General features: G+C 37.6%; 1 protein-coding gene across 5 annotated transcripts; it reads right to left on the reverse strand.

Moving 5' to 3' along the window:
- Nucleotides 1–9,405: 9,405 nt before the first annotated feature.
- LOC107831396 (protein fluG) lies at nucleotides 9,406–19,934 on the reverse strand. Of its 5 annotated transcripts, none has more exons than XM_075254046.1 (19): nucleotides 19,520–19,934; nucleotides 17,088–17,339; nucleotides 16,716–16,781; nucleotides 16,496–16,610; nucleotides 16,316–16,421; nucleotides 15,938–16,094; nucleotides 15,663–15,758; nucleotides 15,418–15,466; nucleotides 14,797–15,068; nucleotides 14,092–14,264; nucleotides 13,786–13,998; nucleotides 13,256–13,376; nucleotides 13,133–13,185; nucleotides 12,827–12,956; nucleotides 11,889–12,034; nucleotides 11,498–11,686; nucleotides 11,030–11,262; nucleotides 10,076–10,218; nucleotides 9,406–9,599 (listed from the first exon to the last, which is right to left on the reverse strand). In XM_075254046.1, the coding sequence occupies exons 1-19, from the start codon at nucleotides 19,682–19,684 to the stop codon at nucleotides 9,537–9,539; spliced, it is 2,742 nt and encodes a 913-aa protein (XP_075110147.1). In that variant the 5' UTR covers nucleotides 19,685–19,934; the 3' UTR covers nucleotides 9,406–9,536. The 5 variants fall into 5 exon arrangements, with proteins under 5 accessions (XP_075110147.1, XP_075110148.1, XP_075110151.1 ...); XM_075254047.1 differs by having other exon boundaries at nucleotides 17,088–17,334; nucleotides 19,520–19,767; XM_075254050.1 differs by lacking the exon at nucleotides 19,520–19,934 and adding an exon at nucleotides 18,460–18,991 and having other exon boundaries at nucleotides 17,088–17,334.
- Nucleotides 19,935–27,541: the final 7,607 nt, after the last annotated feature.

The following is a 27,541-nucleotide window of genomic DNA, read 5'->3' on the forward strand; positions in this document are numbered from 1 at the left end:
CCATGGAACCCTCTCTTCAGCTCCCTCACTATTTTGGAACGAAAATGAAATGTTTTGGGGTCTTACAAGTCGGATTTTCCGACTTATACCACTTGTTTGACCCGACTCGGTTCGCGACCCGGTTTCAGCCTGGACAGTCCGGGGTAAAACAGTCATAACGTTTTACTCCAATGTCCATTTTATGTGAGGTTTTTTTGGTTGCAAACTAGACTTGTAGACCTTCGATTCAATAGGTTTTGGGTCCCATAACACATTATATATTGGGAGAAATGAGCTGATACATTTGACCCAAAGTTTAGAAAAATTATTAGAGAAATTTACGATAACCTTTGCCGACCTTTATTTCGCAACTTGCTTGACTCCAAAACTTTACATGTGACCCGTGTGATATTATAATACCTCATAACACACTATTCTTAGCATATTGACACTTTTAGTCTTATCCCACAGGTGCAAGTAAACTTAAACCTTCCGAACGCGCGGGGTGCTACCCGAGCCATTTCTTTAACCACAAACCTTTATTTAAGGGATTCCTTTGACCTAAAGCTTTAGTTAGTTCCTTGATATTACCACACATTTTCAATCTTATTTTTCGAATGTGCTATACCCAATCGTATATACCTAATATAACCCCGTCACGTTAAGTATATTACGTAAGAGAAGAGAAAAAAAACACATAGGGTCTCACAGTCTCCCCCCTTAAGAACATTCGTCCGCGAATGGGTCAAGTCAATTCCTTGGTTTCATTTTTTTCCCGCTAATACGTTGTTTGCGAGGCTATATTTGTTACATTTGCAAAGCATAAATCAAATTCTGAAGATTCCAACTACTAGGCTTCGTATAGCTATCTCGCAATAAGAAATTTAAATTGCACTTTCTAGTCATTTAAAATTCAATTAAGTGTTATAAAGAAATAATTGCCAATTATTTAAATGCGACTCACCTTAAGTCGTAAATAGGTAGGTACTTCTTCCTCATTTCCTGCTCGGTTTTCCAGGTCATTTCCTCGATGTTGTTATTTCGCCATAACACTTTCACGGAAGCCACTTCTTTAGTTCGAAGCTTTCTTACCTGCCGATTTAGAATAGCTACTGGTACCTCTGTGTAATATAAGTCTTCAGCAATGTGAATATCCTCAATGGGCGTAATACGTGAAGGATCTCCAATGCACTTCCGCAACATAGATACATGAAACACAGGATGGACTGCTCCCAATTTTGAAGGTAAATCAAGCTTGTACGCCACCCTACCAATCCTCCGAATAATCTTATACGGTCCAACATACCTGGGGCTGAGCTTCCCCTTCTTTCCAAATCGCACGATGCCCTTCATAGGCGATACTTTCAGGAAAACCCAATCTTCTACATCAAACTCTAAGTCCCGTCGTCGAACATCTGCATAAGACTTCTGCCGACTTTGTGCTGTATGCAGTCGGTCTCTAATAAGTTTTACCTTTTCCATTATTTGCTGGACTAAATTAGGACCTAACAACTCTGCTTTCCCGACCTCGAACCAATCGATCGGCGACCTACACTTCCGCCCGTATAGTGTTTCATAAGAGGTCATCTGAATACTAGCTTGGAAGCTGTTATTATAAGCGAACTCAATAAGAGGTAGATGATCATCCCAACTTCCTTTAAAATCTAGCATGCATGCACGTAACATATCCTCAACTGTCTGAATAGTACGCTCTGCCTGTCCATCAGCTTGCGGATGAAAAGCTATGTTAAGATTTACCTGCGTGCCTAGACCCTTCTGAAAAGATTTCCAAAAATGTGTTGTAAATTGAGCCCCTCGATCAGGAATAATAGATAATGGTACCCCGTGAAGGCACACAATCTCCCGAATGTAAAGCTTGGCATAATTCTCGGCTGAATATGTCGTCCTGACTGATAGAAAATGAGCAGATTTTGTAAGCCTATCAATAATTACCCAAATAGAATCATACCTCCATGGAGTGCGAGGCAAACTGGTGATGAATTCCATATTTATCATGTCCCATTTCCATAATGGAAGTTCAATACACTGAGTTAGGCCTCCAAGCCTCTGATGTTCGGCTTTAACTTTCTGGCAGCTAGGACATTGGGCTACCATCTCCGTGATATCTTTTTTCATTCCATTCCACCAATAGATCTGTCGAAGATCCCGATACATCTTTGTCGCTCCGGGGTGAACTGCATATCTAGAATAATGGGCCTCCAAAAAAATCTTGGTGCGGAGCTCTCCGACTGTCGGTACACATAAGCGACCCTGGTATCTAAGGACTCCATCTCCAGTTAGCTCAAATAAAGGTTGTCGCTGCTGTGGAATACTTTCTCTCAGTTTTATAAGCTCAGGATCCTCGTGTTGTCGCTCTTTCACTTCAGCAACAAAAGAAGATTTTGCCGTATTCTGAACGAGAATGTGTCCACCCTCTACATCTACCAAATGCACCTGCAAACTAGCTAGCTGGCATAGATATTTGGTCATATTGACCTTATCAACTTTAACATGGCTTAGACTGCCCATGAACTTCCGGCTAAGAGCATCAACAACAATATTAGCTTTGCCGGGATGATATAAAATATCAACATCATAGTCCTTTAGTAATTCTAGCCATCTTCTTTGTCGTAGGTTCAACTCCCTCTGTTTAAATAAATACTGAAGGCTCTGGTGGTCGGTGAAAACATCAATATAAACCCCATATAGATAATGCTGCCAAATCTTAAGGGCAAAGGCAACTGCGGCTAACTCAAGATCGTGCGTAGGATAGTTCTGTTCATGTTTCCGCAACTGTCTGGAGGCGTACACGATAACCTTACCATGCTGCATAAGAACACAACCTAAGCCAATTCTCGAGGCATCACAATAGACAACATAACCCTCGGTGCCATCCGGAAGAGTCAAGACAGGTGCCGTCGTAAGCCTTTTCTTTAGCTCCTGAAAACTTTGTTCACATGCCTCAGTCCACTGAAACTTAGCTCCCTTATGTGTCAGCTTCGTCAATGGTGCAGAAATAGAGGAAAATCCTTCCACAAACCTTCGGTAATACCCTGCCAAGCCTAAAAAGCTACGAACCTCTGTCGGATTCAAGGGCCCTCGGCCAAGTCATCACAGCTTCAATCTTTTGGCCATCAACCTTGATACCATCGCTGGTAATAATATGACCAAGAAAAGCTACAGAAGTTAGCCAAAATTCACATTTAGAGAATTTAGCATATAACCTGTAGTCCTGGAGAGTCCCGCAATAAAGCTCACAAGTGGTCCGCATGCTCGGCTTCCGATCGTGAATATATCAAGATATCATCAATAAACACAATCACAAATTCATCCAAGAATGGTTTGAATACCCGGTTCATAAGATCCATAAAGGCTGCTAGGGCATTTGTAAGCCCAAAAGACATGACAATGAATTCAAAATGACCATACCTCGTCCTAAATGCTGTTTTTGGGATATCAATATCCCTGACTCGTAGCTGATGATAACCAGATCGCGAGTTGATCTTTGAAAAGCATTTGAAACCTTGTAACTAGTCGAACAAGTCATCAATCCGTGGAAGAGGATACTTATTCTTGATAGTGACTTTATTTAGTTGCCTGTAGTCAATACACATCCGCAAGGAGCCATCTTTCTTTCGAACAAAGAGCACCGGAGCACCCCACGGGGATGTACTTGGCCTAATAAAGCCTTTATCAAGCAAGTCCTTCAGTTGTTCCTTCAATTCCCTTAGCTCTGCAGGAGCCATTCTGTAGGGAGGAATGGATATAGGTTGCGTATCAGGAAGCAAATCTTTAGCGAAATCGATTTCCCTTTCGGGGGGAATTCCTGGAAGCTCGTCAGGGAATACCGTCGGGAATTCATTCACAATAGGAACCGATTGAAGAGTCGCTGGCTCCTTATGTATATCCCTGACATGAACCAGATGGTATATACAACCTTTAGCAATAAACTTCCGAGCCCTAAGGTATGAAATAAACTTACCCTTGGGCGTGGCTGCATTACCTTTCCATTCAAGGACAGGCTCACCCGGAAAATGAAATCGGACCAACTTTGCACGACAAATCAATATTAGCATAACAAGCTGCCAACCAATCCATACCCATAATGACATCGAAGTCTAGTATAACCAATTCCACTAAATCAACAGAAGTTGGACGGCTATTAATTAACACTGTACAACCTCGATAGACATGATTAGCAACAATAGAGTCGCCAACTGGCGTAGATACCTCAACTGGCTGTGGCAACAACTTAGATCTCATGTCAAGCTTACCAACAATAAATGGAGTAATATATGAAAATGTAGAGCCGGGATCTATCAATGCATAAATGGCATGAGAATGTATTGTCAATATACCAGTGACAACATATGGGGATGCCTCTGAATCCTGTCGGCCTGCGAGTGCATAAAAGCGGTTCTGGCCACCACTAGAACCTGAGGTGTCTCCTCCACCTCTCCCCCTACCACGTCCCTGAGTAGACTGTGGACCTGGTCGGGGAGCACAGACTGAGGGAGAAGAGGCTGCTGTGGATCCTGAAGGCTGAGCTAGTACACCTCTGCCTAACCTCGGGCACCGGCTAATAAAATGTCCTCTCTTCCCAAAATGATAACATGCACTCGAACCCTGTCTACACTGCCTAGTGTGCAGCTTACCGCACTGAGTACATGGATGAATAGGCTGTCTTATTTGTGTGAAATGCTCCTGTCGACGGCCCTCAGGCTGGCCTGAGCTCTGGCCCGGTCCTAACTAAATATAACGATCAAACCGCTGGCCCTGCATCTGTGGTGGGAAACTACATGCTGATCGAGGTGGATATCGATGGAGTGGGGGCTTGAAATCACCTCGTAGCTCCCTATAAGACCCCATAGTACGAGCCCTCTTACTCTGCTCCCTATCCCTGCGAGTATCACGAATCCGACGGGAAAGGTCCTCTGTAGTCTGAGCGAAAGCCTGTATGCGGGAAATATCTACATCATACGATAGGAATGCTACCCTACAGTCTCTAATCAGATGATCCCCCAAACCATCCACATAATGATGAACTCTAGCCCTCATGATACGTACAATATCTGGTGCATACCTCGCCAAAGAATTAAACTTATGGCTATAATCCCTCACACTCATATCCCCCTGCTTCAGACTAAGAAACTGGTCAAGACGAGCCTCCCGAACCTCCTGTGGCAAATAATGGGCTAAAAAAGCCTCAGAGAAGTCCTCCCACTCTGCTGGCGGAGCATCAGGTCCTCTAGATCTCTCTCATGCCTCATACCATAGGACGGCTACATCACGTAGTCGAAAAGAAGCCAACTCCACAGCCTCGGTGACAGAGGCATGCATCACCCTCAATACTCTATACATTTGGTCTATAAAGTCCTGGGGATCCTCAGTGGAACTGGATCCTGTAAATAATGGAGGGGAAAAGTGAAGAAACTCTCGTACCGTCGAGCTTCCTGTCCGATCTCTCCGGGCATCTGCTCCCGACTCTAGTTGTCGCTCATGAATAGAAACCATCCTAGTCAGCAACTGAACTGCCTCCCTCATCCCCTACTCCTTAGTCTCTGATGGCAGAACAACAGGTGCTAGAGGTCCTGTGTCCCTAGCTGCCTCAGGTACTAATATAACTGGTGAGGCTGGGGGTACTGCATCTCCTTAGGATCCAACAAGTGCTGGGGAAGCTAAACCTAGGGATACTGGAGACTCACTGTGTGCCTCTAAGGGAAATCTATCCCTCTGACCCGGTGGGGAACGACTGGTACCTTCCCCCGGATTTATACCTATCTCTCGTTGTGCCATCTCCTGAGCGTAGGTAGCCTGTAAGATAAGAAACACAAAGCACGATTTAGATTTCATATGTTCTTATAACTTCGCTCTATAGAACGATCTATTAATTGAAAGAAACATAACCATTCCTAAATGCCTCATAGCCTCCTGATTATAAGTGTGGTGCACAATACACCCATAAGCAAGACTCTACTAGACACGACTTGTGGACTCCCTGGGACACGACCTGCTCTGATACAAAGTTTGTCACGCCCCAAACTAGGCGAAACACAACTGGCACTCGATACTGTATTCGATCAAGTTAGCCACTAAACATACTAGCTAACTAAACTGGGCCCCAACAGATCGAGCAGCACAACATCTGAAATATTAAGCCTGGACCGTTAAAGTCATGACCTGAATAACAATAAGCCATATAAACAAAGGTAGACGAGCCAAAATAATAAAGTACTAGTTGGCTGACGAGGCCGCGATTGGAGACATACATGCCTACATACATATATATATACATGCCAAGCCTATGGGCGGGATACTGAAAGCTGCAAAAAGAAACCCAGAATACTGTGTCCACAATAGCCTCTAAGAGTGTCATAAGCACTGTCGGAACAAGGCCCCGACTGTACCCAAACTGTACACAAAAGTAACCATCCTATGGAAGCTCCAGGAAGAGGTGGAGCTTACCAACTCACAGCTGAACCCCGAAATCCTAGCGGAGGGGTCGATCAGAGTCTCTACCTGGACCTGCACGCACGAAACAAAAATGCAGTATCCACCTGATGTAAAAAAAATAATAGTGAAACCACCTGACACTGAAACTCTTATAGCCTCCATGACCGACATCCGACCTCATAGTAATCAATTATGTGTGGTATGCTCGTGTAAGCATATGTCGTGAATACATATATATTGATGCAAATGCATGACATACCCAACCAAATGCTAGCAATGACGGTCTCTCCCGGTAGCTAACCGGTATCATATTGCCAACTTGTGGCCATCTGTACAATATATATAGTTTTTCGGGCAAATAGGCCCCTTACCTCTGATTATAGCTCGAAGTCCATGCATAATATGTCATGTATGATATGAACTTTGAATGCACATAATAGGCCATAACAAGAACTTAGCCTATCTTGGCTCATTGTTACTCTTATTCTTATAATCTCATAATCACCTTCGTATCGCATACAATTGTCTCGTGGAACCTCATATGTTTTCTTTGAATAAATAAGCTTGAAAACTTAATTCGATTTTTAGAAAGATAACTTAACTCTGAAAATGTTCATAAAAAGCTTAAGGTGCTTCACTTAGTCCTTATACCTGATTTCTTGATAATTAGTAAAGGAAAGTATATAAAAAATCAAGCGTTTTAATAGTTTAAACGTAAAATTTATATTTGAGATTTTTGGAAATCGATGTGTCACTTTAAAGATTTTAAAATTGTACTTTAACAAGGAAGAAGGACTGATTGTAAATACTAAATGTCTTTGTTTTGTTTAGTCACACAACCCAAAGACGAATAAGAATTCATATATATAGACATATGGATAAGAAAACCGACAAAATGATATATATAGATGTCGAATACCCTAATTAACCGAACGAGTGGAATATCAACCTAATAGCATCATGAAAATACTTCAGCTACGATCCCAATGTCTTTCACAGAAGGTCTTTCTAGCAATAGAATAGTAAAATATCACATTTGACGTCTTAGGAATTTCCAAGAATTCGTGCAAAAAGGAAGGACAGAGCTTAGCCTTAACATACCTTTCCAACGAACGTCTGAATGCCTGTAGTTCCTTCACGAAAGTTGTTCCTTACGTCCTAAGCTTCACAAACACTATATATATGTAGCTTATACGCACCTATAAACAGTTCATAATTGAGTTTAAATCGGCAGATTTGCCATATGGCCCTAACTTGACGAAACGTCCGTAGAACTTTGTAAAAACGATCATAAAAGAGTCCCAAGATAATTACCTTGGAAAATCAAGTATAAAGCCTGAAGAACCAGCAAGAACAACAAATTCCTATCTTCCAAAAATAGCTCCAAACACAGCTAATAGAAGGGGGAAACAATTGCAAAGCGTAGAGATTGAGTTTCTAGGCACGGGGACAAACTTTAACGGTAGAAATCGTTAAAAACGTACCTTAATCACTCAAGAACACCATGGAACCCTCTCTTCAGCTCCCTCACTGTTTTGGAACGAAAATGAAATGTTTTAGGGTCTTACAAGTCGGATTTGCCAACTTATACCACTTGTTTGACCCGACTCGGTTCGCGACTCGGTTTCAGCTTGGACAGTCCGGGGCAAAACAGTCATAACGTTTTACTCCAATGTCCGTTTGATGTGAGGTTTTTTTGGTTGCGAACTAGACTTGTAGACCTTCGATTCGATAGGTTGTGGGTCCCATAACTCATTATATATTGGGAGAAATGATCTGATACATTAGACTCAAAGTTTAGAAAAATTATTAGAGAAATTTACAATAACCTTTGCCGACCTTTATTTTACAACTTGCTTGACTCCGAAACTTAACATGTGACCCGTGTGATATTATAATACCTCATAACACACTATTCTTAGCATATTAGACACTCTTGGTCTTATCCCACAGGTGCAAGTTAACTTAAACCTTCCGAACGCGCGGGGTGCTACCCGAGCCATTTCTTTAACCACGAACCTTTGTTTAAGGGATTCCTTTGACCTAAAGCTTTAGTTAGTTCCTTGATATTACCACACATGTTCAGTCTTATTTTTCCAATGTGTTATACCCAATCGTATATACCTAATATAACCCCGTCACGTTACGTATATTACGTAAGAGAAGAGAAAAAAAACACATGGGGTCTCACAATCAGTTACAAAAACAAAAATTTCAGCAAATAGAGAACAAAACTTCAGCTACTATGCTTAAGTTCAGCAATTACAAACAAAAACTTCAGCACACTTGCTACTTCAGTCTCGTCTACTAGAATGCTGAAGTTTTGCGTGATTGTCTTTGCTACTTCAGCCCTGTATGCTGAAGTTACGTGAAAAAGTGGGTACGCTTGCAATTTTTTTGCAAAGCGGGCACAAGTTAAAATGTGACACAAAAGGCGGGTATAGATGCAAATGTCGCGTCACTAGAGTTTAAGACCATTAAAATCCTAAAATGGTACATAAATGGTAATTAGGTATATAGAAGATAATTATATTAAAAGTTAAGCATGGAGGGTAATATAGTTTACTATATGGCATAGGAATGTAAAAATCCCTTAAAAAGAATGTTTTCTAGCAAACCACTCTCTCATTTGAACGACAAGCCCAAAATCAAGTTTTAATAAGGGAGTTTTATAGCCACCTAATATATGCAAAAGATTATTCTTTTATTAATCTTTACTAACAAGAAGCATAATAGGAAGTTATACGAAAGTAAGGGGCAGCCCGATGTACATATATACGAAAGTAAAGGGCAACCCGGTGTACTAAGCTCCCCCTATGCGTGGGGTCCGGGGAAGAGTTGGACCACAAGGCTCTATTGTACGCAGTCTTACCATGTATTTATGTAAGATGTGGAAACCCGTGACCTCCTGGTCATATGCCAACAACTTTACCAGTTACGCAAAGGTTCCCTTTCGATGTTATACGAAAGTAAGGAACTAAAATTGCCAAAATGCTTTATTAAGCAATTGCATAAATGAAAGAAATTAGATAGGACACAGCAAAATCAGTTGATGCTTGATAATAATTGAAAATAGTACTGATCTCACAGTAGATATGATCAAACTAATATTTGTATATGAGGTCCTTGTATGCTTCCTTATTTTCAGAATAGTACTTCACCTCAGCCTGCAAAACACAGAACATCATTCTCAGCATGTCCGCAAATGTTAGAGAACAGAAAGGATTTTAAGTACAGTTAATCAATATTGTTAGTAATAAATCGCGTGATTTGCAAAGGAAAAATGCAATTTAACTACTTTTGGCAATTGTGTTCATATAGAACAGAATCAAAATTATGCAAAAAGGAGAATTGGGCATCCTTTATGTCGATAAATTTGACTATTAAGGCCTAATACAGTTGCACATCCAAGTCTTACCGCCTTTAAACATCAAACTGATCAATTGGAATCACATCCTATCGACTGTATAATTGAGTAGTATCAAAGGAAAATAAGGGTGCTGGAATTCTAAAGGTATAACTACATCTGAGCTAATGCTGATGAGTCGCAATCATTCTTTATTTCATTATCCTGAAAATTTTTATCAGCGGAAGCAGTTCTTCCTAGCATAGCAATGTATATATGAAGACCTTTGCAACGTACCTTGCGAACTCCTTTTATGGCAACCAAAAGCTTTTCCCCAATCATATCTCTGAAAAGCGTATCTTTCTCTAAAGCTTCTACAGATTCAGCAAGAGAGACTGGTAATCTTTGAAGATTCTCTTTAAGGATTTCAGGATCTCCATCTGTTTCACAACAAAACAAAGTGGAAATGACAGATAACAGAGGAAATATCTCGCATGTGAACATGGAAATTGAGTTATCAAATCTATATAACTCACTTCAGCAAGTGTTCAAGTATTAGCAATGATTTTTATGATAAAGGCATTTATGGAAGTTGCACGCCATGTGCTTTTGACAATAAAAGTACTCATATATGAATAGAGTAATGCTCGCGCTATTCATCTCTAACCAAACTAAGAAAACACAGTGGCTAACAAAATTTACTCACTTGCAAAGAAAACTCAGTGGCTAGCAAAATTTACTCACTTGCAACTTCGTTAAGAGAATCCCTTGTCATTAGTTTCTTCTTTCTATTTACCCTTTTTCCTTTTTTTCTTTTGCAGATAAGTGAATATATTGTCCAATATTATGGATGAAAGTAGCTCAATATTTAACAAACATATTTTGGCGTGACATATCAAAGAGAGGAGAACAATGGCATCTTAATACTAGGAATTGATGTATATTTACATGGTTAACATTCCCAATTCCATCTGTTCAAATTAGAAGATATGTACAGCTCTATAAAACTAGAGCTCAAACTTAAGCTAATAAAGATCCAAAAGGTAGCAATAAAGATGGACTTAAATGGGAAACGTGGAAGGACCTTGTTCTGATTCTAAATGCCAAGTTTAGGTACAAATATTGATAGATTATAGTTCAAATTAGAATTTTACATAAGCATTTATAATATAACATGGAGTTCAAGACGGAGAAAAAGACCTTAGAGGTTAATATACCATGGAAGATTTTACTGTAAGACGTCTAACTTACCTACTGGTTCTGGAAGGCTTAAGTTTCTCCGCAAGCCATCAATTCCAGCAGTAATTATGGAAGCAAGACCGAGGTATGGGTTTGCACATCCATCAAATGTTTTAATTTCAAAATTGCTTACAAAGCCATGTGCAACTCCAGGAGGGCTAGCAGCTCTTAATGGTGCCTCTTTGTTTTCTTTCCCCCAGCAGAGGTACGCTCCACTCCATGTATTAGGTTGTATGCGATCATAACTGCATGTAGGAAGAAGTATTAAAAGATTTTATTTCATCTTTTTGCAGTTAAGTCCATAACACAGAAAAGTGAGATATAATCTACTGTTAAGGTTCAAGAAAACAAGCGATTTCCACGTATAACAACAACGAAAAAGAGATTGTTTTCAGAACAGAATAGTTGAAAAAGAGCATACACCAATCACCAATAGATGTAAAGAAAGCCAGACATTCAAAATTGTAGAAAGTCTCTGACCTATTAGGAAGTGGTGCAGTAAATGGTAATATGGAAGGAAGATGATTTAACACCCCAGCCATGAAAGCTTCCCCAATCTTTGACATCCCATACCGACTTGATCCATCAGATGCCATAAAAATGTTTTCTCCATTCCTGGACAAACTGATGTGCACATGCGATCCCGAGCCAATATCATCTAATGCATACCTAGAAAAAAGTGCCACAAGGTAACAAACTGATGAGAGGACTCCTTGCAATAATTCATGCAGTACAAGTTATAGAAATTGGGGTCCATATGCATAAGTGCCTTGCAGTTGAGAAGCTACTTCAAAAGTAAAGTAAATTTATAATCAGAAAAGTAACTTCGAAAAATAATGGAAAAGGAACATCATTTACTTGTGTTACCTACTTTGGCACAAAAGTTGCCAGCAACCCATGTTTCCTTGCAACTGCTCTGATGACTTCACGTGTGAAAATTAAGCCGTCAGCTGCTCTACTACAATCTGTGTATTTCAGAGCAATTTCAAACTGACCTTTCCCAGCCTCTGCATGTAACTGTATATTTGAAGGAGACAACATCAGGGCGGGGGGAGTCTTTATTGAATTGAAAAATAGTACAGCAAAATATGTTTTCTATCATCTTATTTTTAGGGAAAAAGAAAAAATAATGTAGTTTATATTGCAGGAATGTTATGCCATGACACCATAATATATATAAAACTGTAAGAGAACATGCTACGTGGACCATATGACTGAACTGCTAATTTGATGGACCTGAAAAGAACAGAATGGTTTTTGAGGATACATATGGCCAATCTTAACTAATTCGAAATTGAGGTATAGTTGATTTGTTGATTGATTAACATGAAATACATCATTCTTTTTCCTTATATTCCCTCTCTTCTCTTTCTTTTTCAAGAGCTGGGCCAAAGGTATTAAATGTTGTTTGTGAAATAATTATCCATGTAAACCATGACATCAAACAAACATGTTACTGTTGTTTTAGGTATTGACTATCCATCGTCACTGTTAATAAAAAAAGAGATTCCAATACTTTCTCAGCTTCTTCTCTGGGAAAGGAGAGCGCACTAACAGTAGTAAAATATAGTACATATTTTCATGAAATAATACAATCATAACTAGCAATTTTTCTCTGTTGAGTAGTGGTGTTAGATTTAAAGAACCGGATAAATTCCTCTGGTTGAGCTCTACTCTTATACAGCATCAAGCTTTTTCATCGAACTAAAAAAAGGAAAAGCATGCTAAAATGTTTCCTTATATCCGCAGCACTGTACGCAAACAATGTGAGAAAGATCAAATTTGCAAGTCAAATAAATGGAAACTCACCTGTTCGACAATAATATTCAATGATTGAAGAGAAGCGAAAACCTCTTCGAGTATTGGGGATGCAGCATCAAATGCTGCTGTAGAGCAGTAAGAAGTCCGGTCAAATGGTGCCCGTTCTTCTTTGCCATCCCTGTATAATTTCGTTATATGCTTACTCTAACACATTACAGACTAGAATCTCCATACACATATATCATGGAAGAGAAAATCCAAACTCAAAACACATTAAGGAGGAAAACCATAACTCACAATAATACGAAAGAGACTCTAAACACAAAATATTACGGGAAAGCTTGACTGACATACCTCAATACACTCTTCAAAAGAAAAAATTCATTTTCAAAGCCTGCATTCACGACCTGAACATGTAGATATAAAATTAGAGATATATGATTTTTCAGATGTTGCACAAAAAGATATTAAACATACCAAGTCGAATTCATCTTTTAAAATTTTAGAGACTCTGCGTAATGCTTCTCTTGGACAATATTCCCAAATTTTACCAGGCTCAATGAACATGTCAGCCAAAACCATTTCTTGTTGTTTTGCCCTGTATGAAAAGACACACATTAAACTTGATCTGGTAACAATAAATCAAACCAAGTTAGAAGAAACTGGATTGAATAATTTCCATTCCAAGGTCCATACGTTTGTCATATACAAGATACAACAAATAGTGGGACAATGGACTCAATGTGTGTACAACTTTGGAAAAATCACTGTACTATTATCTTCTATCTGTTTCCTACACGTTCACTATCACATGATATCATGGAAGAAATTGCATCAATATTTCTGGAAAAGATTTGTCCGGATGATTCACATCCAAATTTTCTCTTGATTATTTTTTCTACCTTTTACCTTATCCCGATAATTTTCGAATATATTAGTAGTGCTAACTTAAATCCTATTTAACTTCATTATATTGAGCTTCTGCTGTTAGTGACCAGGTAACTGACCCCATACCACATATGGTTATTTGCAAGTGCAGATATTGGAGTTCCGCCCGGTTAACTAGACATTCAATGAAAATGGGAAGGTTCAGTATTGTTTTAAGAAGGCAATAAGAAGACAGATGACAGAATCCCATAGCTAAGCATTTGAATGAGTGAAAGAGGGTCATCTCTGATCTTATCATATATGCCATGTCAGAGAAAATCCATGACGACAACCTACAGCATATGGAGGCTAAAATTAAAACCTAAAATTCAAAAGGATAAAGAAAAGAGTGAATCTCTCAAGCACTTATAGACGTTAAGCAGTACCATGGGAGTCTGCATTTAGTAGATAAATCAGGAACAATTCTGATTTCTCCTGAAGCGGTGAGATTAGTATCCACTGCAGGACCATCAGATGTTGAACTCATGCCCATACATGCACAAGTTAAGCCTACACCGTGCTTTCCCACAGAACTGTAGAAGCGCTGCTGTGGAACAACCTGTAATTGATGCACAAGACATGAACAAATTCAATCCACTTTTGACTAGAGCATAGAAACTCAAGCAATTTCCCAATATCATGTACTGAAGGTAATTGAAAAGCCTAAAGGGCTTGAACGTCCTGTACTTGCCCTATATAAAACATCAGATACAATCACGGATATTTGGTAATAGACACCATGTACAAGGAGGGAGAGAATAACTTGCATGTTGTTCCAATAGCTAAGCAATGTATAAATACAGTACATTAGGTGCTAACTAAGGAAAGAAATAAAGAAGGAATCCAACAAAATCTGCTACCTATATATGGCTTTGTGCGAACTAAGAACGAAGTCTATATACACTCTGTAACACAATTAAAAGACTAGGAGCCAGCCCAGATTGAGCTCAATTCCGTTTGTTATACAAACCTCTTGCATTTTCTCAAAGTGGGACAGATTTGGGTGGTCGCAGGCATCGAAAAGCACATCATTAAATAATTCATAATCTTAAGTGAAAAGAAGTAACATCAATGGACAAGGCAAAGCTTACACGGCATCTATGCTGACCAGAGGCATCAATCCAAATAATACGAACAAAGGTGACATCCTTCAATGAGCTATTTAACTCTTCCTCTTGGAAGGAAGATGATAAAGGAGGTTTTACATCGGAATTTTTTGAAGAAACATCAAGCTTGTAGAATTGCTTTGCGTTCTCTGCAAAAATATCTTTAGCGGTTGCAATAGCTTCTGGAATTGAAAGATCACCATCAACACATGCATCGCGCAGAACAGAGAATACTACTTCACGTGCTTTCTTTGCACCTGCCGGAGAAACGGAGTCCATGTTGTACTAATTACAGATTAGAAAGAAGATAAAATAGGAATAACTCAATAGCTAACTTGCAACCCAAGCTGGTTATTGTTGTCTGACAATAACCTTTTTTTTTCCTTCCTTACAGCTTCTGAAGGAATTATTTCCTTGATCAAGGTGATAAATGTGCCTCTTAAATGTTTTTCCGCACCTCATCGAGCAAGATTTTCTTTTTTTCTGAATATATTCGACAAATTGTTTAAACCTTTTTTTCCTTCCTTACAGCTTCTGAAGTAAGTATTTCCTTGTCATGTCATGTTCCAATAATACGAGGTTAAAAAAAAAGAATCCAGGACAAACCTAAATAAAAGGTTTCAGCAAATGCGATGCCATCAGTGCTGAACATAACCTGTTGAAATCCGAACATTACATAGGAAAATGTTCGCTGTTTAACTGGAGCAATCATTAAAGCTCTGAAAGAGTAATTAACCTAAGAATAGATAAATCTGCAGCCTGAACTATAAAGATAAGTTATTAGGTACTTCAGTATATAATTTGGACAAGGTAAGGTACTATTCAAGTGTATCTTTAAGTACATGGACAACCTTATTCATTGGAGCAAGCTCCAGGAGTTCTTTCACTGAGGATATCATCCCGTGGAAGCTAAGTTTAGGAATTGCCAACCCAAAATCAAGATAGACCTGTAACATACATTGACCTGTTAGAGAGAACCAAGGGGAAAAAAATACAATCTTCATTGTCATTAATAGATGTTGAAATGTCTTCTATGCGGCAGGTAATACAGAATTCCAAGTCAAAGCTGTGTTAATACATAAGATCTACATGTTGATAACTTCAGATGGAGGACAAAAATTCTCACTTGGGGGTACACAGAAGCCAGATATGAAGCTTCCTTTGAGAACGGGTAGGATGCATGCAAAAGCACTAACCGACTCTTCAAGAATCTCTTATCCTCAAGAAGATTTCGAAGATGAAGGGGATTAACTAGCCTCAGATCCAAATCCTTGTCCCCGAAACTGAAATGAAAAAATAAAACAACGTTGTCGATAAGGAATAGGAGGATACTACAAAAAGAAAATCTAATTGCATACATCTCATATTTGATTTGTAATTTTGAATAAGACGAATATCATGCAAGCAGCAAAAGGCTCAAAAACTGTTGACTTGATCAAATCTAGAAAATGCAGAAAGAAGAATGAGATCGAGATATCTATTTCAAAGACAATCTTTTCATTACCCTGTGTGTATTTGCATTGGCAGGTCATAACTTTGAGCCACCTTCAACGCGTGTACGAAGATATAATCAATGAAGCTCTTATTTGAGATTCGGATTGGATTCCCAGCTGGAAACACAGAAATTATCAGAATGACCTGCTCAATTGTGGTCTATTACAACCCCACAATTCGCAACACTCACCAGATAAAACATCACTCAGACCCTCCTCGGCCTCCTTTTCAGTGACTTCTGTATTAATTGCAAGACCACTGCGATATGCTACTATACTTTTAAATGCAAGAACTTTATCTGCTACTGTATTAAAAAGATAGGAAAAACTTTTGGAACCATAATTCCTTAGCAACAAGAAGCAAATGTTTTCGCACTATTCTGGAAAATATTGACAGATAATCAAAGGATATGACTTCAATTCCTCAGTGAAAATCTCCATGAATGATCCCAGTGTCCATGTTGTTCTATTTGAACCCTGGAATATAATAGCACAGGAGAGGAGAAAGACATTAACAAAACTAACAGGCGTAGAAGGAGTAACAAAACTAACAGGCGTAGAAGGAGTTTAACAAAAAAGAGTGTTCTAGAGATGATAATATGTCAACAAAATTAGCACACTCCCTTTGTGCCAGAGATATCAACATTTAGAAAAACCAACGTAGAATGATTCAAGAACTCCTAGTCCCTCCACTACATTTGTAGTCCCTCCTAGTTCATCCGCATGATTCCACAAACACATTCAATAAATGCAGTATGCTGCAAAATAATTATTAATCATTACCTTCTCAAGAATCTTTTCAGCAACATGCTCAACTCGTAGTATTCTACCAACTGTTGGTACAAAACTTTCATGCCATTTGATGTCAAGCTTTTTGTCCAACTCAATTCCATCATCAATAAGCAATACAGAGATTTTTGCAGCTTTGAAGCAAATAGCAGAGCTTGACTCCAACCCAAATCGCTGGCGAGATTCTTGAACAGCATGCAAGGATAAGCTTGAGCCATAGAGTTGAGCAATTTCCTTTAGGCTTCTCTAAATGAAGATACGATGATTTAAGAAGAATTGCAAAGAGCAAAAAGATAAATGTCTAGAACTAGATTCATGAATAACAAAGCTAACATGACTCCACATAAATAAACAAAAAGGTAATGGCAGGAACATGTTTGCGCATGTTCTAGGCCAGAAACAACGGAAATAACTCCAATATCAAAATAATTAGCGACTGTTAAGTTGACACTTTCATGTAAGACCTTTTCACCCCAAATGTACTAAAGTGAGACACATCATTGAGCGTAATGGATGGGGAACACAAACATGCTGCCAAGAAAGGACATAAAAACAAAATTACGGCAGGAAGCCAAGACTTATATCACATTTATTGGTCTTAGCAGCATTGTGTTATAACTATCTTGTACAATCTGAATTAAGAAAAATAACATCCATGGAGCATTTCTGTCCTACCCAAGCGCGGAATGATCTTCATGCAGTCTGTAAAATACTCAAAGAAAAAACAACTTTAAAGAATCTGCTAAATTTGGAAGCTTGCTTATCTTGACTTGTAATCAGAAAATCGAGTTTATATATGTCTTTCACTCTTATTCTATTATCTTATAGTTTCCAGTTAATTAATTGGTTTCTGGAATTTTCCAGTACCACGGATAGTCTTGGTAATCTTCTGGATTCCTGAAGTTAGTTGAAAATTAAAATTTTCTAATAACAGACTACTTAGAGCTAATGATTGCATTAGGGTAGGCTGTCTATATCACACCCCTAGGGGTGCGGCCCTTCCCCCAACCCTGCGTGAATGCAGGATGCTTTGTGCACTGGGCTGCCTTTTTTTACTTAGAGCTTTAAAAATTTGAATTTGCTTTGCAACAGTAATGTAATTTAAGCGAGTCTAGATATATGCTGCAATGCTCAATTCTTTGGCCAAATAGAAAATTTTATACGCAAATTTATTTCCTTTGGATTGTTTGACTAAGTCTAAGGACCCCAGGAGTGATTCCAAGAGTTCTTCTTTTCTTTCCTTATTCTGGCCACTGCTTTTCCAGCTAAAACCAAGCCCTGATTTTCAGGCTTTTCAAGCACAAATTGAAGCCCATTTTTGCTTAAAGGAAATCTATAAATCTCTTTATCCTAATAATCTTTCTACCTTTACGCCAACCCCCCTTTATGGCAACAAATCTGAGCAACCTTGGTCAGCTAATTGCTTGAGCAAAAGATGTCCCCACAAAGTTTACTGCAGCACCAACATATCACGATAAATAAGATGGCTATAACTTGAAGAGCATGACCCCATCGCAGTACTGGAGAACCAGGAAAATTATCTCTCAGTGCCTCAGAAAACCAATGAATGCTGCTTCCCAAGCACTACATATTATCTTCATGATATGTGGTTCCAATAAATTGGTGATGCTAGATCGATCTGGCACCGGATTGCACGACCTATCTTTGAGCAGTCTCATAACTTTGATCCTTTGCGACACGATTAAACTGTTGTGCCTTTAAAATAAGTTCAAAGTTTTCAAGAATGCCTTCACATTTTCATACAAGAAAGTTCAAGTCTTTTCTACACAACGAGAAATCTTCTTCCAGATCTTAACAGTAATAAAGCATAAAGATAGTCACTACTAGTTACTCAGGATACTTTTGATATGTTATACTCCATGTGACATTCGTATAATGCGTTGTAAAAAGAATGACATATTTTTATATTTTAGAAACAATTACCTTTGAGCTTCCCTTTTTACCTTTGAGAAGTTTTAATGGCTATCACAAGTTTCAAAAATTTGATAGCCACACATGTTTAAGATAAAAATTTCAAAAGTTTTATTTCTTTCTTTAGCTTTAAATGTCATGTCCCTTTCCCTCTCATAAACTCTGAAAGTGAAACAGATAGTGTCGAACACCCCCCCCCCCCCCTCCTTCCTTTTTTTCCTCCCTTTTTTATTTATTTATAATGGTGATATCCAAGCCACCAACTACCTTACATCAGCCCACGTACGGGTCTCAACTATTCCATTGGGTGCCTATTACCTCAGACCAGGATAGTTACAGCTTACGCCATCTTTTGGCAACGTGCAGACACCCAAACTCGCAAATACAACAAATACATGTACTTCTCGTATCTATAGATTGTGAGAGAAAAAAAATATTTTTTGGGGGTGGGGGGGAGGGAAGCAAGTAAGGAAATGGGTAGGAGAAGAGTTGACCTTGAAGTTGATGGTATGGGGTACGTCGGATAAGGCGTCGCCGGAGGCTTCGGAGAAGCAGTTGAGAAAAGGGAAAGTGGAGTCAAGTGCCACAATGTTATGGGCATGCGCATCAACTAATTCCACTGATTCTACTGCTGTTTTCAGCTCTGCAAATCTCTCCATTTTTTCTCCCCTTTCACAAAATCAGATACACAGAGTCAAATCCTTGGGCTTTACCGTTTGTTATTTATTTATAGCAATTTTGCTAACCAGCTTGTGTATACAACACGCGCACGTACTATACGTAGTTTTTTATTGTCTGAATGTGCTTGCCAAAAAGAGGGAATACGTTTCTTCGATAATTAAGGAAAGTTAAGATTTTCAGGTGCGACTAATTTGGCAAATACTATTTTTGTGGCTTCTATGTCTGTACAAGTGTGTAAAGTTTTACATTATCAAGTCTAAATAATCAATTATAACCGAATAAGTTGTACTGATATCAAATCTTAATAATCAATAGTAACTGAATGATTTGTATGACAAACGTGGTCAATGCATACAATCAAACTCTGGTTGTATTATCTCTATATAACAATTATTCACTGTAAAAACAAAGTTTTTTCAGAATCGAGTTTTAGGTTATGTTATAATATATGTTCTTTATAACAGCACCTCACTATAGCAGCCAAAAAATATCGGAACAAACGAGACTGTTATAGAAAATTTTGACTGTATTTCATTATTTATGAAGATATAGCTAAAAAGAATAAAAGATCATTTAAAAATAAGTGTGCCAAGTCTTATTTATGCTTTTACCAATATGTATATAAAGTAATATTTATTAGTCGGCCAAGGTATATGAACCCGTCATATCTAGCAACAGATGTAGATTGGATTTAAGTTAGTTGTGGTAGACCGGTAGAGTAGTACTGCTAGTCTGCTACTTCATATATACAAGTATATGATTTAATCTAAAGGTGGTTTATAATTTCGTTGCCCAAATATTACACCCACTCCATCTTTGAATGAATTTGATTTACAAAAGCAAAGCAAAGTCAAGAAATTTTAGCCTTACTCAGTTAGTTCAGCTTTAAAGAGCGCCTTTACTGAATTTCTATTTTCTAGTCTTACTCAGTTAGTTCAGTTTTCAATACAAAAGGCTTCATTTATTTCATCCAGAATCATTACAAAGACAAAGCAAATGTGATGCTTTACTCCAAATTTTCCCTTAATCACTAATCCGATAAGTTATCCGAAAATCGCTAATTCGATACCAATTCACTCGATGTCTTATTGGTTGGCTAGCGGATTACTATATTTATAAATCGATAACCGATAAGCCAAACCGTTAGCATAAATGTCCGCCCAATAAGCACCTCTAATTTTGGATGAACTCTTAATTGCAACGCGTGCAATATTATTTGGGTTAAGGTAAGTCTTCCTAACACCTATTGTGTGCCAAAATTATTTATTACATCAGCAAGATCTTATTAAAACATTTCGCAATTTCCATTTCTTGGAAATTTATAGATATAGAAAACTTTTAACACAGCACATAAGGAAGCGAAGCGATGTAGGCTACCCTAACCATTACTAGAAGTGATCCAAACAATCACCTAACTAAAGGCTTAGCCTAACACTTATCAATATTGCACCAAAGTCAAAAAAAGAAAAATAATTTTTTAATGATATTTGACAAAATTGATTGACGTTTTTTATACAAAAAAAATATATTTTATTTATTTTAATGCAATAAATTAAAAGATGAACGACCATCGAAATTAATCTTTATATAACACTCTTCAACATTCAAGATAACCTTTTCTCTTAGTCAAAATGTAACTCATTTGTTTAGATTTGAAACTTGGACCACTTTATTTCATTTTACTTTCTTTTTCTTCTCCTTTTAGAAGCCTTTATGATTGAAGAGGGAAAGTTATGGGCTGCAAAGTTTCTCTTTCTTTCGCCTAAAAAGTTTGCACAGGCTCACCAGACCAATGGATTAGAGCACTGGGCCACTTTGTGCTATTTCATAAAGGGTAATTTAACCACTATTTAGTGGTGATTAACTCCCCATAGCTATCATATACATAATTACTTTCTATGGTTACTATTTAGTTATTACGCGACTATATTTGCGCTACTGTATTCATGAATACAATAGCGGAATTTACCTAAAAATAGGGGAATCCAGTTGTTTAATAACGGAAAGAGGATCAATTATCGTGTATCCCCCCTAATTTAACTCAACAAAATCAATTCTACATAAATTTCGCTGCTACTGTGCTGTATTTCATGTATTTGCGCGACTGTATTTATAAATATTGTGTCTGTATTTGTTGTATTCGCGCTTACTGTATTCAGGGAATTCACCTAAAAAAATAGGGGAATTCAGTTGTTTAATAACGGAAAGGGGATCAATTAGTGTGTATCACTCCTAGTTTAACTCGACAAAAATAATTCTATATAAAATTCGTTGCTACTGTACTTATTCCATGTATTAACGTGATTGTGTTTATAAATATAGTGAGGTAATCCGCCAAAAAATAGGGATTACAGTTGTTTAATTCTGTATTCCATGTATTCGAGCAAATGTATTTATAAATACAGTGCGGTAATTCGCCTAGAAAATAATTATTACGGGTGTTTAATAACGAAAAGCACAATATTGAATTGTATTGTCACGACCCAAAATCCAACTAGTTATGATGGCACCTAACCCAATCCGCTAGGTAAGACAATTAACAACAATCCGATTCAATGAAATTTAATGAGAAAATAAATGAAGAAACAACTGAACCTTTATACAAAAAATCCAAGGACTGGTAGTACAAATCATGAGCTTTCAAGATTTAGGGTGTGTTTGGTATGAAGGAAAATATTTTCCGGAAAATGTTTTCCAATTTTTTCATATTTGGTTGGCTTAAATATTTTGGAAAACATTTTCCTTATCAACTCATTTTCCTCCAATTGGAGGAAAATATTTTCCTTATCAAGATAAGGGAAAATATTTTCCAAAACTCCTTCTCAACCTGTCACGACCCAATTTAGGATCATGACCGGCACTTAGGAGCAAGTGCTCCCAAGTAAGTCTCATCGATATTTTTTCAGAAAATCGGACAGAGTTTCCCCTATTTTAAGACTATCCAAAAGTTTTTCTATCTCATAAACAATTAACAACCAACCAATATTTACTTAAATCAACCACAATCTTCATGAACTAACAAACGTGTTTTCACCAATACTACCAACCTTATAAATAAGATTATACTAAGCCCATCTCAAAAATATGGAAAGAAAGTGCAATACTAGTGAATAATCCAATATAACGAATGAATACTCATGACACTAATAAAACGACTATGGAGCGACTCTAAGAGTTTCGAGAAAGAGACTATAACAAATAAATAATAATATTTGCTCACGCGAATAAATGCGGGGCTCACCAGAAACTGTCAACTCGTATACTCTAATTAACGAAATCCTCACTCGCGTCAACTCCTGTCTCTGTAAAAAAAATAGCGGGGAGTGAGTCGCTAGCTCGGTGAGTAATAATACTTAACCACAATCATTTTTATTTGGGGACAAGTCAGAAAACATGCTAGTATATTATGCAGAAAATATAATAAGACTGCCCTTTTAGAAAGAATAAACAATAATCAGTCTCCTCATGTGTTTCGTGTAACCAAAATCAATTGCACAATTCGGTTATAAACTCGGTAAGCACTCTCATAGCAAATCTTTATGTTTGGGAGGTTTCCAAGAAAGGATCATGTAATCTGTATCATTGTGTGGAACCCTTCATAAAAGGAGTCAAATATTAAACTGATTTCCTTCCTTATTCTGTCTTGACTAGCCGTTTGGACTAGACTCCTTAATTAAAGGAGTCCAGTTGTCTTAATTGACACTAATTGATTGTTATTTCTATGTTTGTACGCTCTTTGCCTATGTATTGCTTGTTTCCAAAACTATATAAGGACCTAGTCCTCCCTCTTTCTATCAGGAATCAATGCTCAAAAAAAAAATAGACACACACTGAAATACATACGAACAAAAACATTTTCTTGCAATACTGTTATAAATTCTGCTTTGCTTGAGATATTTTGGAACTGCTGTTTACAACTTGGCTCTCTCGAGGCTACTTTTTCTTACTTATTTTCTTTCGAAACTGGTATGTCTTTTATAATTTTCTGCCTCACTCCTATGTGTTTACTTTGCAGTTTCAAACTGTTTGTCTACTTTACTGCTCATATTCAATAATTTGTGCTAAATATTTTCCCTCCCTACTTTTGTTTCTGTTATGAATCCCTACCCCTATTCCCTTCTATGCGCCTGAGTTAAGGTCTTGGCCTGACAGTATTCTAATTATTGCCCAGGCCATAACTTGATCCACAATGGATCCTAACTCTCAATGTTTGGCTAGCAGGCTGGTCAGGGGTGTGCCAGCATTCCAAATTGTCGGGCATGACCACCAGCCTGCCATGGCTCTCCCTGATTCCCTTCCCCTGTGCACTTACACTTATTCTTAGAATTTTAAGTTCTGTCCCTCTCTTATGAGCCTTGCTTTGGGACCTTGAGTTCCCTCTGAACTTGGACATCTGAGGGATGGCATTTCCACACTGTACCATGTTCTTAATTCTGCAATGTTTTGGGGTGTAAGCACTGCCTGGAGTCCCTTTGAGACTCTTGGAAACTTTGACACACCCCAAATATGAGAAAGTCTTTTGGAAATCTGATCATGGAAGTTAGTTTATCTCATATTGTTGGACTTTGAATCTGAATTAGGTTGTTTAGATGTAGCTGGAACTTTTGATGTAATTTTACTTTCTTTTCTAATTCATTCGGGCCTGTAATAATATGTCAAAACTATTGGGGATGGTTAGTGGAAAGGGAGGGGAATGAATGCATGCAAAGGGTAGAAAATCAGCCTATAGTTATTTACAATTTCTGCACTTCTGCATTTTTTTTTATTTAGAAAACATGCCTATAGTCTTTCCGCAACTTCTGCATTTAGAAAACATGCCTATAGTCTTTCTGCAACTTCTGCATTTCTGCACTTAGAAAACATACTTATAAAGTTTTTCTGCACTTTTGCATTTATGCATTTTAGAGATTATGCCTATAGGTTCTGCATATAAAATCATGTCTTAGGTTTTTTTCTGCATATACACGCCATTAGGCAAACGATCCTAGGCTTAATAATAACCAATTCATTCTAGATATTATGTCTATAGGATTCTTGCAACTGTTTAAAACCAATGACACTTAGAGATCATGCCTATAGGATCAAATTAACTGAATCAGTTTCGTTTTTGAATCTAAAACCAGTCTTAAAGTCTAGAGATCTTTGTTTATAAAGTCAGCAACATTTTCCTTAAAATCAATACAGCTCTATTAGATGTCATGCCTTTAGGCCTCACCTAGGCAAATTATTAGGTGATTAATTAACCGTGTCAGTCTTCGATAACTACATCTAGACAAGGCTAATTCGGACTCCTCATCTGAGAAATATGTGATGAATCAGCCTATTCAACGCCTTAATTTAATTCAGACCAAACCAATACTTGTAAGTCATGCTAAATAATCTGCTGATTTGAACGAGGAGGCCTACTTAAGCCTTAACTGCTATTTGTTCCCCTTTTAACTACTATTTGTTATTGCTTGTCGCCTAGATTTTTATCCTTTTGAAAACTCTGAAAAAACCCCAACTCCCTCCCCTTTAGGATTAGTAGTCTCAATGCCTCCGAGACTGACCGGATTGGGACGGGTAATAGCATGCAATAAGCAGCGATACCATTCCGCGCTTTAATACCTTAACGGGTTAGGAAGGGTAGATATGGATATGATGACCGGTGCGCTAATATCACGTGTGACCCCTCTTCTGAGGAGTGATTGCTGGATATTGCATTGAAGTGATCCATGTTAATCACAAACCTAGGACCCCTTTTCTATATTTGCTTCCTTTAGAGTTGTTTAAACTTTTCAAATCCTGGCTCTCTTTCTACTTACCTTCGAAAGCTTTCAACCTGATTGTAATGTTATATGCGAATCCTTATTTGAGCCTTGATTGTTTACTTGTAAAGTCACAATTGTAACATGGCCGGGAACCACACTTGTGGATCCTGAGGGGTGCCTAACACCTTCCCCTCGGGATAATTTCTAGCCCTTACCCTAATCTATGGTCTCTTCATCTCAAACCCTTCTTAAAGTGTCCTAATGCACTATAATCATTAGGTGGCGACTCTTCAACTTCTAAACCTAATTCTCGAAAGGGAATAGAGTTGTCCTCCCAATGTCGTATACCCGATTTCTGACCCCACGGTTAGCGAAAAAGGGGGCGTCGACAATAACTCATAATCAAACTACGATATATTGGTATTTAAACATAACTTAAATAAATAAATAAATAAATAAATAAATAAATAAAAGGAGAAACCTAATCAATTAAAAGAATGGGCAAAAGCTCACTAGAACGAAATAAAGAAAAAGGGGTTCAGGGAAGGGGTTATGTATTCTAAAGCTTCTGCCGAAAGAGAAGCCACCAAACAACTGCTATTTGAACCAAAAACAACATAAATACTTCAATCTTGGAAGCTTTAGATTTGTAGAAAACCAACAGAGAATGAATTCCTTTTCTATAGAGAAGGAAACATAGAAAAGCTCCACACAAATAATTTTAAAAGCCAAGGATGGATCGTTTTAATAGCACCTTTGAACCCTAAGCACTTTCGAGTTTCGAGTATTGCGGTAAATATCTAAACTCTTTATTTTAATTATGTGGACGGATTCTTTAATAACTTCTTTTCTGAAATTTAAGCAAATTACATAGATTGTGAATAGCTTGTTTAAATACCACAAAGAGATAGAGTTACTAGTGTATATTTGAGTGAAGAATTCATTGAAGAAACTATCTTGATAGAGATATGGTGCAATTATTACTTAAGCAAATTTTAGAAGTTTTTAAAAGCATTATGGAATTACGTTTTCTACAGAAAAATCTCAAAAGTTTACATATGGCTTAAGGAGCATGATTAAGATATAAAATAATTATCCCATGGTCTGGACAAATCCAACTCAAGAAAAATAATTGAGAATCAACATGAAACTCCAAGAGTTGGATATTGTAAATTAGTTACGGATTAGTCTAAACAACAAAATTGATAAGAGATCGATATGATGTGATTATAGATTGATTGAAGGAAATCATACAGATTGCATGAGGTGACACAATTTGGTATTTCGGCACGAGTACTGTGAGTAGTAATCTTACCACAATTTGTGTTTTCATAACCTGCATGGTTTATACATTATTTTAAAAATAAATGTGTTACCGAATGTTTGAAATTGCATGTGGGACAAGTTCTTTACTTGATATGGTACTAAACAGTTTACTTGAGATGTTTACCGGTTAATCTAAATGTTTTCACCGTTACTAGATATGTTTTACCTTTACTTGAGATATTATAGTTATTTAAATTATTGTCACTGTTACTAGACATGTTTTACTGTTACTTGAGACATGATTACCGTCACCGAAATAAAATTACCAGATTTGATAAGAAATGATATGCCCTTTATTATTTTGAAAATGCTTTTGTACGAGTATTTACTGTTTACAAGAAAGAGTATAAACGGGAGGAGACTTTGAAGGATCCCGTAACTAACGGCGGGTTCGTTAGACCTAGTGCACCTTGTATTTACAAATTACCGATTACAGTTATAGCCCTCGCTAGTGGGAAGGTAGAACTAGCATAAAGTTACAGTTTTCCCTCGAGTAGGGACCTACAGGGCAAGGAAACCACATAGTGCATAAACAAGGTCAAATAGATAGTGGGTAATTAAGGAAAGTTGAAATAATAGTGTTTTTAAAAAGCAAAATAGGGCATCAGTTCGAAAAATCAATCAAAAGGATCCTGGATCCAATTGTGATAACGAGGAATTTCAAGTAATTAAGGAAAGAGTCATATAAGTATAGAAATAATTCAAAATGGTACGGAGTTACAGAAGAAATACACAAGATCATGTATTTAAGGAAAACAT

Source organism: Nicotiana tabacum, chromosome 5 (assembly GCF_000715075.1).
Source record: "Nicotiana tabacum cultivar K326 chromosome 5, ASM71507v2, whole genome shotgun sequence".
In the NCBI taxonomy this organism is placed as follows: Eukaryota; Viridiplantae; Streptophyta; class Magnoliopsida; order Solanales; family Solanaceae; genus Nicotiana; species Nicotiana tabacum.

Coding starts and splice junctions, on each gene's coding strand:
- LOC107831396 (XM_075254046.1), bottom strand. CDS start 19,684: ATGGAGAGATTTGCAGAGCTGAAAACAGCAGTAGAATCAGTGGAATTA. Junction 15,759..15,937: donor TGGCTTCTGTGTACCCCCAA/GTGAGAATTTTT, acceptor TGTATGTTACAG/GTCTATCTTGATTTTGGGTT. Junction 11,687..11,888: donor CTGGCAACTTTTGTGCCAAA/GTAGGTAACACA, acceptor ACTTTTTTCTAG/GTATGCATTAGATGATATTG.